This window comes from Phacochoerus africanus, chromosome X (genome assembly GCF_016906955.1).
Source record: "Phacochoerus africanus isolate WHEZ1 chromosome X, ROS_Pafr_v1, whole genome shotgun sequence".
Classification (NCBI taxonomy): domain Eukaryota; kingdom Metazoa; phylum Chordata; class Mammalia; order Artiodactyla; family Suidae; genus Phacochoerus; species Phacochoerus africanus.
The window spans coordinates 28,959,816-28,977,768 of record NC_062560.1 but is presented as its reverse complement, the minus strand read 5'-3'; the positions used below and the strand labels follow the sequence as shown (position 1 = coordinate 28,977,768).

General features: G+C 36.8%; 1 protein-coding gene across 3 annotated transcripts in view; it reads left to right on the top strand.

The window, feature by feature from the left end:
- TAB3 (TGF-beta activated kinase 1 (MAP3K7) binding protein 3) overlaps positions 1-17,953 on the top strand; it is a 93,873-nt gene that overhangs the window by 64,967 nt on the left and 10,953 nt on the right. For 2 of the 3 annotated variants that reach the window (XM_047764752.1, XM_047764751.1), the window contains 4 exons: positions 197-357; positions 5,956-6,049; positions 9,575-9,658; positions 14,881-14,982. In XM_047764752.1, the coding sequence (XP_047620708.1) occupies positions 197-357; positions 5,956-6,049; positions 9,575-9,658; positions 14,881-14,982 (441 nt within the window). Of the gene's footprint in view, positions 1-196; positions 358-5,955; positions 6,050-9,574; positions 9,659-14,880; positions 14,983-17,953 lie in introns of those variants that run through there. The other variant, XR_007132821.1, reaches the window with a different exon arrangement.

Below are 17,953 nucleotides of genomic sequence, written 5' to 3'. Positions count from 1 at the left end.
TTTTGGCAGATGTTGGAAGAGCTAAATTAAAGCAGATATGAAGGTAGAATAGCCTTAGAAAGACAGATTCAGTGTCAACTGAAGTTGGATGACAGGGTTCCTCAAGGGTATTCCATGTATTAGCAATGCATATAGAAATTTTCCAGTCACTTGTTCAATGTTATTTTCTGCAATAACTTTATCTGTAATGCTGTAGCCTTGCTGTTACATCAGCGAGCAAGGATGGAGAGGTTAGCAAAGCAATTGAAACTTGAGAAAGAGGAGCTAGAGCGATTGAAAGCTGAAGTTAATGGTATGGAGCATGACCTGATGCAGAGACGGCTCCGAAGGGTCAGCTGCACCACTGCGATCCCAACGGTAAGTAGGATGGATTAGGATGCAAGGATGGGAAGGTGTTCATGTTGGCTGTCCAGGCCATTTGTTTTTATTTTAGATTCTGTTCCTAGAAGAGTTTGGGTTTTGTTTTTTAAACAATGGATGAAGGACTTTTGCCGCCTTGTCAAAATAATTTGAGTTTTATTTTTTTCTCGTGTGAATTCCATAGATTCATTGGTATTTTCAAATAGTGACAGTTTGTACTCAAGGCCTAGCATCTCTTTCACTATAAATTGCTTTCTGTCAGAATAGAAATGAAAAATACACCTTGACCAAATATTTTATAAATTGTTTTCATGTATTCATTTATTCTTTTAAGCATATTATATATATATATTTAAACATTTAAAAGTTATTTGTCTAAGTACATTAAATCACATAAGTTAGAACAAGATTAAGGTACATTTTGAGAAAGTGTTGACCATAGAATATTGTAAAGCAGAGCAGTTTTGTTAAGTGTAAGTAATTGTAGAAACTGAGATAATAGTGTTAACGGTGATCCTAACGGGAACTACTCTAATGAAAAGATTCAGGTAATACATTTTTTAACATGTTGGTTAATATTTGTGAGTTCTAAAGTTCGTGAAAAATTCTGAAAATTTTGAAACCAGTGTCCTAAAATACTGTGACATCACAAGCTTTCTGTGATCCAACCTATTATCATTTCACCTTTGAACATTCATTTATTCAACAAGCAGTGTTCACAGTTTATGAGTGTGGTTCTATGTTAGGTGCTTAGCGTATACCTGCTAGTGGGAGAAATAGATCCATCAAGAGATAACTGTAGGAGTTCCCATTGTGGCACAGCGGAAGCAAATCTGTCTAGCTTCCGTGAGGATGCAGGTTCAGTCCCTGGCCTTACTAAGTGGGTCAGGGATCCAGCTTTGCCGTGAGCTGTGGTATAGGTCGCAGATGTGGCTTGGATCCCACGTTGCTGTAGCCGTGGCATAGGCCGGCAGCTCTAGCTCCAATTCGACCCCTAGCCTGGGAACTTACATATGCCACAGGTTTGGCCCTAAAAAGGAAAAAAAAGATAATACTGAAATACAGTATGGTAAGTGCTGGGTCTGCTCACAGTTAATGAGAGTTCATACATCAACTAGTTTCTCCGTGTATACTTACTTCACTTTGCTCTATCACATTATCTTTCTGTTGGAGTGGTTTTCTGAAGCTCTGCTTTTATAAATATTGTCTCTTCTTCAGGGTTCAACTTAATCTCTACTTTTTCATGGAATCATTCTTCATGTTCCTGTTCTGTCTAAACTGAGGGTGATCTCTGAGTTTACAAGTTTAGAGAAGTTAGCATATATGTCAGGCCTCTTGCAGACAGCATGTCTGTACCTATACCCTCATAGAGGAGTTTTTAACTGAGGTTCATGGCTTCAAAGGAGGTCTGTGAGTCCCTAAAATTATATGCAGAGTTTCATATGTGTGTTTATATGGGAAGCAGGTCTGTAGCATTCATTTGATTTTCATAAGGCTATTAGAACTTCCTTTTCCCTTCAATCTAATAACCTTAAGAAAATCAGTATTTAACATAACTTAATACTAAATGGTACAGTACTACTATATAGGCATAGAGGAAAGGGGAAGGCATTACTTAAAACATGTGAGAAATTACAAAGCTATCTAACTGAAAGATGATACCCCACTTGAAATCTAAATTATATCCTCTAATTGAGTGAATATACCAAAGATCATAACCCCAAATGGGAATCCGCCAGTGGATATTGGGCATTTTGGAGTCCTTTAGATACTTGTAGATTATAAACAGATCTTCCTAGTATAGAAGACATTTTCTCTAAACATATATATGTATAAACATTGTTAACCAACCTCTTGCTATATAATAACCCCTGCTAAAGCCCTATTGATTGATTTCTTTGTTGTTAGAAGTAGAGAATTGTCTAGGGTAGGATAGATTAGTGCTTCAAAATCCCCCAGATTTTACATGAGAGCTTTCATTGATGAGACTTCATTAGAAAAAGAAGGCAGTTAGTGAAACAGCTGACCTAGGCTTTAACTTATTTTTCACTTTTTATTAGAGAATTTCAAAGATGCATAGACTCGACAGAATACTATAGTGAACTCTTATGTAGCCATAATCCTTAGAGATTAGTAGCTCATATGGGTGATAATATTTGAGATGAGAAATTTGTGGCTCCCTTTTGTTTCCACTGCCAGGCCTAGAATAAAATAGAGGACTAATAGGATTGCTTGCCTGAAGAACAATTATACATGGTGGTTAAGACATGGGCTCTCTATTCAAATGTGAATTTGAATCGTATTTCTGCTACTTTTGTGTCACTCACATATCCTTGAATAAGCGACTTTCTTTATGCTAGTTTTCTCATCTATAATATGTATCAGTATTTACCTCATGGGACTTTTGTTAGAATTAAATAAGATCATATACATTAAATAATTTATACAATGCCCAACAAATAGTATTTTTACAAAATGTTGTTTACAAGACACTGGAAAAACCTGCTTGAGATATATACACATAACACAAATCTAAAATATTTTGCACAATTTTTATTTCCTTTTAACTTTAGGAACATCTGTAATATAAGGGCATGTATTATGTAGGAAATTAAGAAATAAAGCGTTTAGTCAGAATTCACTTTTTGTTTATAGAGACCCATTCATGGGTGTGACATAAAAGGGTGGTCACATAGGCTCTGAAAGCCAGAATAGCTCTGTACTCACTGGTTCTAACTTCTCTGCCTCTGATTTTCCCTATGTATAAAAGGAAATTATAAGCAGTACATTTTAATATTACTGTCAAGATAAAGAGGCAATATGTGTGAAGTGGATGCTCAGTAAATGGCTTTCCGTATCATTGCCCCACTTGTGTGGGGTTATACAAGAGAATTGAGTTTTTTCGCTACTAAACACACATTGCCTACTTTAAGTTTTAAATTAATTTATTACCAAGTAGTGTATAAAAAATTGGTTAGAGGAGTTCCCGTCATGGCTCAGTAATTAACGAACCTGGCTACTATCGATGAGGACACGGGTTTGATTCCTGGCCCCGCTCAGTGGGTTAAGGATCCAGCATTGCTGAGAGTTGTGGTCTAGGGCACAGTTGCAGTTTGGATGCCTCATTACTGTGGCTGTGGCTTAGGCTGGTAGCTGTAGCTCTGATTCGGTCCCTAGCCTGGGAACTTCAGTATGCTGCGGGTGCAGCCCTAAGGAGACAAAAAAAAATTGGTTCGAAACCCATGTTTCTCGTGAGACTGGAATGCATTTTTATGACCATCTATATGTGCAGTTGCAGAAGCTTAAAGGAGCAGTGAAATAATCTTTCCAAGGAGGGCAGAAGTGACAGATGCGTAACAGCCATCATTTTTCTCAATCTGCTATTGGCAAAGTATTGTATAAAATGCTGTAGGAGGTCCTCTCTTAAAGAGATGTCTGTGAAAAGTCAGAGATGTACCCAGATGCATACTTGAGGCCAAGCATGAAAGAGTATCAATGGGCTTCAACCTTGGTCTCTGAGATAACTTCTTAAAAGGCGGGAACAGTTGACTTTAGGTATTTCTGCCACCTTTTATAAACTCAGAAATGTCGAATATAAACATCCTGGTATTTTACAAAGAAGTCTAAATTATACACAGCCACTCTTGAAACCCCTTCTCCCTGAAAGGACAGCATACAAATTATAGTAACATTTCCAAACTTGGCTTTTTTCCCTTAATCAGAAGCTATGAAGAAGGACATAAGAATCTTACAGATAAATTGTTAGTTTAGGGAGTTCTACTGTCTTTGGAAGTGAGCAGGTTGATGAGAGCTTTTTTATTCTTATTGTTAAAAGCAAATGTACAGTAGCCTCTTGAGCATGAAGTGTATTATAATATTTCCACACTTAGTTACAGAGCTTTACTATTCCAGGACCACAGTGGCTGAAACATTCCCTTCTCCCTTCTAATTGCATAGGAAAGGTTTGCTCCCTAAGGTGCTCGACTTTTCCAAAAATTATGCAAAGAATAGGTTCTTGCAGTTATACTCTTAGGAAGACAGCATCACTCGTTGAAACCTTTGAACAAGTGCTTTATCTTTAATATAATTACTCATGTTTTGAACTTTTAACAATAATATTTGACAGGGTGCAGGCATTTTACATGCTAACATAACATGGTTCGTCTGAAAAAAGAAAAGCAGTCTGCAATAAGTATTTCTCAGTGATGTTTTTGTTGCCCTAGCATTCTAAAGGATTGTAGCTTTTATTATATTCTGCGTCTTATATCACTTTTTAAAAACTTTTGACAGCTGCTAATTTAATGGGCATTCCCAGTTATTCTGATAATATGTCCTAACATAACATCTTGCATTATTAGGAATTAAGATAACCTTTTTTTTTTTTTTTTTTGCTTATTTTCCTTCACTTTTATATTTAGTTTTTAACAGGATAGGATTTTATTCTGTATTCCTATCAGAGCAGACATGTTTTACTTCATGTAATCGAAATTACCTTAATAACTGGAATTCCCGTTGTGGCTCAGCCGTTAACAAACCTGACTAGCATCCATGAGGATGCAGGTTCAATCCCTGGCCTTGTTTGAGGATCCTTGTTGAGGATCTGGCGTTGCCGTGAGCTGTGGTGTACGTCACAGACGCGACTTGGATCAAGATAGAGAAATCACCTTAGTAACTAAGTTGATAGCTGGGCTGTGCTGAAAGCTTCAGTACCCATGCCTCTGGAGTCTAAACTTTTTTTTTTTTTTTTTACTGTACATATATGGCAATAATAAAGACATTTGGAAAGTTGAGGGAAATAGAGGCTTCCCAAATGCATGATTTAACTCTTCATATTTCAGTGTCTCATGTAGGCCTAGGGAGTAGAATGGATTAGAAGGAGGAAACAAAGTTGGAGGAAGAATAGAGTCCATTTGTTCCTGGAATTTTCATGTAGTGGATTAATTGCTTCCTTTGATCTAGGAAAAAAGAAAGATTTCTATAAAAGTTTATATAGAAGACTCCTTTATAAATTCTGGCTCTACCGATTACAAGTTTTTCTTACCTTGGCAAAATTATGTAACCTGTTTATGCCTCATGTTCCTCATGTGTAAATTGGGGATGATATCAGTACTTACCTTGAAAAGATGGTTGAGAGGAAAGAATGAGAGAATTCTGGTGAACATAGTGCCTGACACTCAAGTATTAATTAAAATTAGTACTATTGTAATTTTTACCAGTGTGGATAAGATTATAAAACCAACATTGCTTGTTTAAAAGGTTGATTCCTAAAGTTTCCCTTACCATGAAAATGTAAAATAAATTCTCAGTGCTCTGTGATTAAAATTGTAGTATTTGTATGAGAGAACATAGTATATAGTATTATAGCCCCACCACCATTATATGCAGAAACGTTGTGGCCATATTTATAATCACCATTTTTCCTGAATATTCCTTGAAAAACATAATATACGGGAATTCTTAAACATGCCCTCTTAGGGATTAAGGCCTTATTCTTGGTAATAACCAATCAGAAAAATTAACATGAATAGCAGTTCTTAAATGTTGGGCTTGATAATGACTTTCCCACAATTGCTATTTTGGGTCCTTTTTTACTAGCCTGAGGAAATGACAAGATTGAGAAGCATGAACAGACAACTCCAGATAAATGTTGACTGTACACTGAAAGAAGTTGACCTCCTTCAATCTAGAGGTATAGACTTGATTATTTGGTAAACCATAAGTAATAGTGTGGTGTTTTAAGCTGCTTAAATAGCAATCATTTTGGTTTTACAGATAAAATGGATAAAAACTAAAAAGATCACAGTCTTGGTAAGGAGATCCCTCCACCCCATGGTCATAGATCAGATTTGGGTGATGAAAAAATAGTTTTATTTTGGCAGTTTCATCATTAGGGTCTTACCATTTAGACTTTTGTTGTTACTCTGCATTTATCCTCTTTTGTTCATTTACTGTGAATATTTTATAAAGTGATGGGTTTTAATTCTAAAAGTTAGTAAATTCATATTATGTGTAGTCAACTGTAAAAATAGAGATCCCACATTAGAACATTAGATTTGTTTAAAAATAAATTCCATATGCTGCTTTTAATATTATGTTACATGAAAACATTCAATTATTAGGGTTTTTTTTTTTGCTTTCTTATAGAAGTGTACTACAGTAGAAGCTCTCTTAATTGACTTTTTGATTTATGCAGCTCACCAGGTTAGAGATATTCTTCATTTCCTCTGTATATATACTGACTGCCACTGCACACTCCTGTCCAAGAGGCTGCATTCTGGCATGTCCTTGTACTATTGCTCCCCTTAGTTGAATTGTCTGCTTACCAAGAGTAAGTTGTGCCTGTTTCCAAACCTATTTATGCCAGTCTTTAGTTTAATGTTTTTAAACTGACATGAATGCAGGAGAAGCTGCTCTTTATATAAAAACCAAAGGCAAACACTAAAAAAAATAGAGACTGTGAATTAGATATGTGTGAAAACAACTGAAAAGAGTTAAGGAAGAAAATCATAAAAATCTAAGAGGATTGTATTCTCAAATATTATTAAAGTATACTTTTTGCTCCATTTTCAAAAACTCAAAAGCAAAAAATTATAGTTCAGGGGTCAGAAACTAGTCTGCACAACTTAGAATAGATTTACAAGGAGATCCTGCTGAATAGCATTGAGAACTTTGTCTAGATACTCATGTTGCAACAGAAGAAAGGCTGGGGGAAAAATGTAATTGTAATGTATACATGTAAGGATAACCTGACCCCCTTGCTGTACAGTGGGAAAAGAAAGAAAAAAAAAAAACTAGTCTGCTACCTGTTTTTATAAAGTTTAGTGGAACATAGCCACACCCATTTGCCTACATATTGTTTGGGGCTGCTTTTGTGTTTCAGCAGCACAGTTGAGGGTTTACAACTGTATTACAGGTCCACAAAGCCTAAAATTTTTACTATCTGTCCCTTTACAGAGAAGTTTGCCCACCCCTACTTTAGGTCATAATAATGGGTGTAGTTTATTTACGAGAGACAATATAGAAGTCTATCCAGCAGATGTATAAGAAAAGGTCTTGGTCCAACCATTGTCGCTCAGCGGAAATGATTCCGACTAGGAACCATGAGGATGTGGGTTCCACCTCTGGCCTTACTCAGTGGGTTAAGGATCTGGTGTTGCTGTGAGCTCTGGTGTACGTCGAAGACTCGGCTTGGATCCACCATTGCTGTGGCTCTGGTGTAGGCGGGGGGCTACAGCTCCAATTCTACCCCTAGCCTGGAAACCTCCATGTGCCACAGGTGCGGCCCTAAAAAGACAAAACAAAATATTGCTATATGTTTCATTATATTTAAAATATTAAGATGTGTAATTTTTATTAACAATTCTGTGTTTTAATCACCCCCCCCCCCACCAGCACCACTTACCTTTTCTTAATTATGGTAGCCAAGAGAGCTTCTACTGTATTTTAAAGTACCCCATTGCTGTTTTAAGGCAGGATTTAATGGTAGAAGCAAGGGAACCCAAAAGATACCCAACTTGTATGTGGTAGAAACAAACTTCCCTGTGAAAGTTGAAGGATCTAGTTGGGTACCTTTAAAGTTAGTTTCAGAAGCTGAGTCACTGTACAGCCTGTAAGCTTGAAGCAAGCAAGAATTACTGTGCATCATGTGGGGGTTATACAAACTGTTGCTACTGTATTAGAAGGTTGTATACATTTTTTTTTTGCTTGTATGTTCTTTGAAACTAAACAAACACTGAACATTTGGTTAGGATATAGTAAGTCGTATGGGATCTAGAAATTAGTTCACCAGGTGTAACTAAACTAATTGAAGAAATACATATGCAGCATCTTAAAGTATAAAAAGTTTTAATAAGTCAAATAGTATTGTGGCTTTCATGAGCCATCATAGGAATTATTTTAAAATAGTATAGCCAGGGAGTTCCTGTTGTGGCTCAGTGGAAACGAATCTGACTAGCATCCATGAGGATGCAGGTTCGATCTCTGGCTTAACTCAGTGGGTTAAGGATCCGGCGTTGCTGTGAGCTGTGGTGTAGGTAGCAGATGTGGCTCGAATCCAAGTTGCTGTGGCGTAGGCTGGCAACTACAGCTCTGATTCGACCCTTAGTCTGGGAACCACCATATGCCACAAGTGCGTCCCTCAAAAGACAAAAAAAAAATAAAATAGTATATATCCAAATGGATAAAAGCATTTGTGTAATCGGACCTGCAAGGGAAACCACTTTTAAAGTTTTGTAGGTGAAAACCTGTGCTTTGGTCTCCATTGGGCAACAAAGAGCTTCTTTTGGTGCTTAAGCATTTCTACATCTCCTTTCATAAGGGGTCCAAATATATCCATTTTGTACTAAATTCTACTCTGAGTTTCCAATCTAAACTTTTAAGTGAGAGAAGGAATCTGGACATTTTGTGGGGACATTTAAGTTAATGCAAATCATTGCATGATTTGATGAATTGCAGCTTTATTGTTGGTTTTGGTGGGGAAAACTTTTTTTGGGGAAAAATGTTAGGTCTAGAAATCAAGATAGCCAAGCATGGATATAGTTTAAAAGCTTAACTGAAATGGTGCAGAACAAGTACATTGCACTGATAGGTTTACAGATGTGAAAGTAGGACCCAAAAGCTGGCACTGGATCAGAACTGACCTTGGAGGAGTCGTGGTAGGAAAAGGGGCTGAAACAGACCCTATAATTTAAGGTTCTCCTTTCCTTGAAGATAGGTTATCAGCAACCCATAGATGAGTCTAACAACTCAATTAATCTTCATAAATGTCTATGTTTCGCTTCTTCCATAGTTTAATTTATAATGGATAAAACTTTAAGGTAAATTATGAAAAACATAAAAGTGACCTTTCTCATGGTTTGTTCCTTAAAATCAAAACAAATAGAGAAAACAGTTCAGTCATCCTTTCATTTCTCTTCCTCATTTACCTCCCTGTATGTCCCACATGCTTAAGCCTATGTAAAGAGATGAGCTTTATACTTTGAAAAATATCCCTTTAGGTGATAGAGGCAGCTACTCGTGTGGTAGTTGGCTTGGGTCTTTTCTCACAATGGTAAAACAGTTCCAGTGGGAGGAGGGTAGGATAGTATAATGAATTTTGAAAACCTAGAAAGTAGTTTCCCTACTTATATGTTTTATTTTCCTGTTTTCCTTAACAAAGAATTCAAATAACAGGAGTAAGAGGCCTAAATGCTTGCTGATTTTATTTTCTTTCTAGGTAACTTTGATCCAAAAGCCATGAATAATTTTTATGACAACATAGAACCTGGCCCAGTGGTACCACCCAAACCATCCAAAAAAGGTGAGTAGGGAAATGTCACAAACATCATAGAAATAAAAAGCAAAGTTCTTTGAAAGTTCACCAGAAAAGCACTGAAATTAATAATTCCTAGGGTTATTAAAATGGGATGTACAAATTTATTTTTTAAAAAAGAAACTGGAGTTCCCATCATGGCACAGCGGAAATGAATCCGACTAGGAACCATGAGGATGTGGGTTCAATCCCTGGCCTCACTCAGTGGGTTAAGGATCTGGCGTTGCCATGAGCTGTGTAGGTCGCAGATGTGGCTTGGATCCTGTGTGGCTGTGGCTCTGGTGTAGGCCAGCAGCTGTAGCTCCGATTGGACCCCTAGCCTGGGAATCTCCAGATGCTGGGGTGGGCCCTGAAAAGCAGGGAAAAAAAATTAAGTATATAATATACTATTTCAGTTGTTTAACATTTTAATTTTACTCCGCATTATAAAAACTAATCATAAAAGATAATTCTTACAAAATGCGAAGTTTGATCTGCAGTTGATTTAAGATTATTGAATTGACAAGCCACAAAAGAATCCTTGTGTACTGAACAGGTGAGCCTAACATTAGATAGGGACTGAGTGTTTTTTCATCAAGGAAAAAGTAAAACCTTTATAGCCAAGATTTGGATGAATCATTTTGAATAACTATTACATTATTTCTGTGTAATATTAAATGTTTTGATTTTTATGTACCAGATGTTCAGTTGGCATTTCAGAATGTTAAAAAAAAATCATTTTCTTCCCCGTTCCTATAATTCAAGACTGAGCTAAAGTATGCATTTTTCATAGATTGATCATGAAGAGATACAATAGTGGGGAATGCCTTACTTTAAAAAAAAAAAATCACCTAATGGTGTAGTAATCACCAAATCTATCAATTCTGCAAAAATATTATATGACCTACGTTACTTAAATTTTGGTTGAACAGCTTTTCTGTTCAACACTCAGTACAGAGTGTTTTAAGTATTTGTTCTTTTCAGTGTTTAATAGTACTATGGATGTTTCAACTGATGTGCATTTAAAATAGCCTACTGATTTCTAAAAATGGTACAAAGACGAATCCTAGTAGATGACTACCAACTACCAGATTCGGCACTGTGGTAACAATGTATGCAGTTTCAAAATTGAATGTCACTGGTTTTATATGTCATTGATCATTTTAACCATTGGGATTAGATATATTAAGTCTCTAAATTGATTGAGTATATTACTCAGGAAGCATTACCTTGTAGTAATCCAGTTAATAGATGTAAGAGCTGTCATTGAGGAATCACTGTTTAAGGGAGTGCATAGAACAGTTGTTAACTGGGGAACAGATGACCAAATTGATGAGAAATAATGGACAATATGTCCACTATGAGCCACCTTATTAGCATAAGCTCTAAAGTATTGTCTGAAAGGGCCCACCATAAACACTCCTATGACTTGAGACATTTCCAGATTTTAGAGGTTATCTTACAGGAGCTAGAACAAAGCTAGACCTCTCCTTGGGCAAGGCCACATTCTTTACTATATAGCAGTTAAAGCAATGCTTAGAAGAAGGGAATCTGGAGCTTTAAATGCTCATATAAGAAAATCTAAAGTCAGATCTAAAATTCTCTCTTAAGAAACTAGAAAAGAACAACATACATAAAGGAAGTAATAACAGAGAAAAGTTATCAAAGCCAAAAGTTTGATCTTTTAAAGACATAAAATCCATAAACTCTAAAGTTGACTGATGTAGGGAAAAAAAGAGAAAACCAAATTGACCAAAATCATAAATGAAAAATGGGTTAGCCATTGAAACAACAAGGGAAATGTAGTGAACATCTTTATGCCAATAAATTTGACACCTTAGATGAAATGGACACATTCCTTGAAGAATATAGCCTACCAAAACTGAAAACAAGATGAAATAGATACATAGCTATTAGTATTTCCTAGTAAAGAAATTGAATCCATTATCAAAAGTTTTCCCACAAAGAAAACTCCAGACCCAGATAGTTCCACTAGCGGGTGAATTCTATCAGATGTTTAAGGAAGAGGGAATACCAATCGTACAAACTTTGAGAAGATAGGAGGGTAAGTTTCCTTTTTTTTTTTTTTTAAATGGAGCCAGTGGGACCCTGATTCCAAAACCGGCCAGGTATTACCTACCTCCCCAAAAGAAAACAAAGTTACAGACCAGTAATCCTCATGAACACAAAGGCAAAAAAAAGACCTTATAAAATATTAACAATGTAAACCATGTCCAAATTGGGTTTAGCTCAGGAATACAGTATTAACAAAGTAAAGAAGAAAAAAGCATATGATCATTTCGTTAGATAACAGGAAAAACATCTGACAAATTCAGCAGCCCTTCTGGATGACATTATTATTTGCAGATAAAATCTAAGGATATTTTAAAAACAAGTATCGCAACTATTAAGTGAATTTCACAAGGTTTTGGGATATAAGGTCAGTATCCGAAAACTGTGTTTTTTAACATATTAGCAAACAATTGGAAAATGGAAAATAGCTAAAAACATATTAATAACTTTAATCAGGAATGTGTACCTAGACAGTGAAGAACAAATATCATGTGTTATCACTTATTTGTGGAATCTAAAAAAAGGGATACAAATGAATTTACTTGCAAAACAGAAACATACTCACAGACTTTGAAAATGAACTTATGGTTCCCAGAGAGGAAAGCTTGAGGGGAGGTATGGACTGGGCTTTGGGATTGGCATATGCACACTGTGGTATATGGAATGACTGGCCAGTGGGGCCCTGCACAGGGAACTCTACCCAGAATTCTATGGTAGTCTATAGGGGAGAAGAATCTGAAAAAGAATGGATGTATGTATATGTATAACTGGTGAATCACTTTGTTGTATAGCAGAAATTACTACAACCTTGTAAATCAACTATATTCCAATCAAATTTTTAAAAATAAAGAAAAAGGAAGATAAATTTAAAAACTTAATGTATCTAGCTTAAGAAAATAAACACTGCCAAAAGAAATTAAAGAGGACTTAGAATAATAAACCATGTGATTAAATTGGTATTTGTTAAAATACCTGTTCTTTTCATATTGATTTGTAGACACAATGCAACTCCACTAAGTTTTTTTTTTTTTTTTGGTAGGAATTTATAAGCTGATTATAAATTCATAGGGAAATGCAGGAGAGTTAGAATATCCAAAACAATCTTGAAAAAGAAGAGCAAAATTGAGTCTTATGTTAACCAATTTTAGAACTTTCTATAAAGCTACAGTAATCACAGTGTGGTACTGGCATGGGGGTGAAAAAAGTAAGATAATTGGAACAAACTAGAGAGCCCAGACACAGACCCTCACACTGACAGTTGATTTTTGACAAAAGCACCAAAGCCACCAATGCAGAAAACGTCTTTAACAACTAGTGCTGGAAGGACTGAATATCCATATGGAAGAAAACAACTTTTGATCATTACCTCACACTACAAATATAAGAGCTAAACGACAAAGCTAGAACAAAACATAGAATGTCTTTGAAAATTAGGTATAGATAAGGATTTTTAGATGGGACAAAGGAAGCAATGAAAAGAACAAGTGATAAATTAGCTTTCATTAAAATTCAACACCTCTGCTCATCAAGAGACACTATTAAGAAAGTAAAAAGCCAGCTACACACTAGGAGAAAATATTTGCAAAACAAGTCTGGTATAGAACCAGTATACAGAATACGTAGAGAACTTTTACAACACAGTTTTAAAAGGGGCAAAACACTTGAGCAGACACTTCACAAAAGAGTCTATGTAATTGGAGAGTAAACACATGAAAATACTCAATTTGACTAGCCATCAAGGAAATGCAAAATAAAACCCTGAGGTAACACCTCATACCCACCAGAATGGCAAAAACTCCAAAGAGGGAAGATATGAAACGTTAGGATAGAGCCATCAGAATTCTTGTGTGTGTATATACACACATATATCTTGTGGTACCATATACTTAGGTTATAAAAGTAAGTAAAATGTAAATAACTGGAAGAATTGGTTTATTGGTTACAGTAAATGTCTTGGAGTTATGTCTTGGAGTTACTACAGGTACACGGTAGAAATCCAAGTGGAATATAGATGTTTATCTGAATAATAAGTGTGATAATTAGAGAATGAGATAAAAAACAGAAAGGGAGACAGAAACAGTTTTGGACTAGACTTTGTAGTTAAGCAACACAGTCTGCGTGTACCGGCCTCAGCTGGTTCAGAAAGTCTCCACCTCCCCTACCCTGTCCCGTCCCCAACATTGGTAACTCATAGTTGCAAGAGCACTGACCTTGGACTTTGCTGTCCTATGACTTGGATGCCGGTCCTGGATGTCCTGGCCACCTGATCCTGTTTGTGCACCATAGAGGTGATCAGTCCAAATATTTAGCTTGTATGTTTTACAGGTTTGTGTTAAAAGTCAGTGAGGAGGTATGTGATGCTGTAAAAGTGCTTACAGATCTAAGAAATAGAACTTTTCCTTATTCTTTGGAGCCTAAGATGTTTACTGTGCTAATGGAGTGTTTAAATGCCGAAGCACCATCTTGGGATTGTGGAGCATTGAATTCCAAAGGTCGGTTATACTAGGGGACTGCTTATGGGCTCAGAACTGATGAGGACATTCAATATCTTTCTTTGGTTCTTAAGGGTAAATAATAGAAAGTCTGCCGTTTTTGGCTTTTGCTTAATACAAAACACTATTTACTCATTTAAAGAGTAGTCTAGCAAGAAACTGGTATGCCTGCAGTCCATGCTGTGAAGTATCTACTAGGCTTTTGCACACATAGGCGACTGGAATTTACAAAATGATTTGGGAGTATGTGTTATCAGTACATACATAGTAGTCTGAGTTGGTTCTGATTTTTCAAATACTGCTGTTTCTTGTTCTTTAATTATTGCTTAACTAGGGAATTGCTGAAGTATAATCTCTCAAATTTTGCTTTCATATTGACCTTTAATTATTATCACTGTTTATACCCCTAACCTGCTAGAAAGTAGGAAACTTGTGAAAGCAGGCATTTATTCCAAGTAATTAAGAATGGAAAAAATGTTAAGAGCCACTGCTCTGTATAGGTTGTAAAAGCATATTAAATATGGCACTTGCCTTCATAGGAGGACTGAAGTTAGCATGAAGTAATAAATACTCAACTGTGTATATCCTATGAAAGATCCTTGTGAGCCTGTCCGTTTTAATGATCGGCTTGATCCCTTCTTCCTTGCTTTGCTTCTTCTCATGCAGACTCGTCAGACCCCTGCACAATTGAAAGGAAAGCTCGAAGAATTAGTGTAACCTCCAAAGTACAGGAGGACGTTCATGACACCCAGGCAGCAGCTGCAGATGGTTTGTATTTGTGTGTCTGGAGTTTGTGCAAAATGTCCCAACACATGTGTTAACCCCTGTCGGGTTATACGTAAAAGTCAACTTTTTATTCCTTTAAAAAATTACTCTCAGAGTTCTTGTTGTGGCTCAGCAGTAGCGAATCTGACTATTATCCATGAGGATGTGGGCTCAGTCCCTGGCCTTGCTCAGTGAGTTAAGGATCCGGCATTTCCGTCAGCTGTGGTGTAGGTCGCAGACACAACTCAGATCTGGCATGGCTGTGGCATAGGCTGGCTGCTATGGCTCTGATTCATACCCTAGCCTGGGAACTTCCATATGCCACAGGTGTGGTGGCCCTAAAAAAAAAAAAAAAAAATTACTCTCTATTGAGTTTCTAAGGCTTTCTGTCCAGTAGAAATACAATTAGAGCCACATACATAGTTTAAAATTTTCTCTAAAGGAGAAATCAATTCACTGTGAAATCAATATAAAATTATAAATGAGGTTTTATTTTACATTCTGTATTTCATACTAAATATTTGAAATTTTATACTTAGAACACATCTCAATTCAGAGTGGCTGTATTTTAAGTGGCTAGTGGCCACCATATTGGACTCATACCTATAAGATAATTTCCTATTAAAATTAATCCATTTATGGGAGTTCCCATCATGGGTCAGTGGTTAACGAACCCAACTAGTATCCATGAGGATGCAGGTTTGATCCCTGGCCTCACTCAGGGGGTTAAAAGATCTGGCGTTGCCATGAGCTATGGTGTAGGTTTAGTTGCGGTTCGTATCTGGTGTGGCTGTGGGGTAGGCTGGCAGTTATAGCTCTGACTTGACCCTAGCCTGGGAACCTCCAGATGCCGTGGTGTGGCCCTAAAAAGACGAATATAGTTTTAAAGGAAAAGCCTATTTAATTCAGTTCTTTTTTGTGTACAAATATATTTCCCATAAGGCATGAAATATCTTTGCTTTTTAAGTATTTCATAAAAAAGGAAAGGTTTCGGAGTTTCCGTTGTGGCACAGTGGTTAATGAATCCGACTAGGAACCATCAGGTAGTGGGTTGAGGATCCGGTGTTGCCGTGAGCTGTGGTGTAGGTTGCAGACACGGCTCAGATCCCACGATGCTGTGGCTCTGGTGTGTGCCTGTGGCTACAGCTCCGATTGGACCCCTAGCCTGGGAACCTCCATATGCCATGAGAGTGGCCCTAGAAAAGGCAAAAAGACAAAAAAAAAAAAAAAAAGGTTTCAGGCGTTCACACTGTGGGTTAAAGGATCCAGGATTGGCACAGCTGCAGCTGTGGCTTGGATCTGATCCCTGACCCAGGAACTCCATATGCCACAGGGTAGCCAAAAATGAAGAAACAAAAGGTTTCACATCTTTAAATCAAAATGAAAGCAGACATCTAAAGTGTCTTTGGGGTTTTAGGTGCTTCTATTTACACCATACTTCCCTATGATGAAATCAGCAGTGTCTTCTTTTAGGACCAACAGTAAATTCTAATTTAGGTGCCTTTTGATAAGTTACTTCAGAGTGAATTATTATTCCAAATTAAACTGTTATGGTACTGAAGGGTAGCAGAATATACCACCCCAAAATATGTCTCTTTGGCATCAGGATTATTTTTTGAGAAACTGCAGTCACTAGAAAGCTCTGAAAGCAGATTAGCAGTTGCCTTTTCATAAGAGACATTTTTATTTCAAAATGCCTTTGTAAGGGTCTCTAATGACTAAATCACCAGAGAGACTCACAACTTCCTATAACTGGTCCCCCCTTCCCCCACACCTTTTGTTTTTAGCTGCAGGTGGTATTTAGGGTGGTGAGTTGGGCTATCTCAGCAAGTTACTCAGTTTTCCTGGCTCGCTCTCATGTATACAGGAGCTATACGTGTTAATAAACTTTGTTTTTCTCTTTTTAATCTTTTTTTATTACAGGGGTGTCTCAGCCAAGAACTCAGAAGGGTAAAGGAAAAAAATTTTTCCTCCCCTATGGTAAAACAGTGAAGAGAGTCCCCAGGTATCTTGCATTAGTTAGGTTAAAAGAGGATTTCCAGTTATTTATGTAAGGTTAGAAAAAAAATTTGAAAACACTTTTCATATGAAACATGGGCACCACCACAATCTCAAAATTGAAAGCTATGATTGGAGTTAGCACAGAAAGATGGAATGTAACAATTTAGGAGTTTAACATCTTAAATTACCTGACTCTGTGATAAATTCTTCATAAAATAATAAGTCCCCTGCCCTAGCAAAGTATAAAATTGAGTTTTAGAGCCTATTAAAAACGAGCAGCAGTAAGAAAAGAACAAATTTAGTATTTTGTTACTATGAGTTGAGTAAGGTAATGGCTTGATCACTGTCATTCAATCATTGCAGAGTAAATTTTGTTAAAGCCTCTATGTGACTTAATGATCTCTTCTATTCCAAGAAAAGGAATGAATATTTCAGCCAAATGGTCATACCATGGGAAAACTGATTAAAACTCAGTGTACTTGAGTTAAAACCAGATTGGCAGGGGCTCTTTCCAGGGATACCTTAGAGCCCAAGTGAAATCAGTTGTGAATCTTCTTAACCAACCTGGGGAAAGCCAAGGTCATAAACTTGTTCCAAAAATCCATAGAGTCTCGTTAGGAGCTACCCAATATATAACATAGTGAAAAGGTTAAGAACAAGTGTCATTAATTGGCCAGGTAAGCAGGTCCCGCTTAGTGATAATGCCAGTAATGTTAGCTTGCATGGTATTGGTTTCTTTCTTAAATAAAAATTCTTAAGGGTCATCCAGTTAGAGCCTAGGAGTAATACATTTGGTTCAAAAGCAGTTATCAAAGTAATTAGTACACTGGCCTGGTGTCCAGCATCTTGAATCAGCTGTCTACTTCAAATGTGTCTTTTTGTCATCTTGTGTAGTGCTGGTCTTGGTCAGTTTCAGGTGTCAGGAACAGGGGTTGCATATGACATCTTCCAACGTGGCTGTGAAGAATCCTTT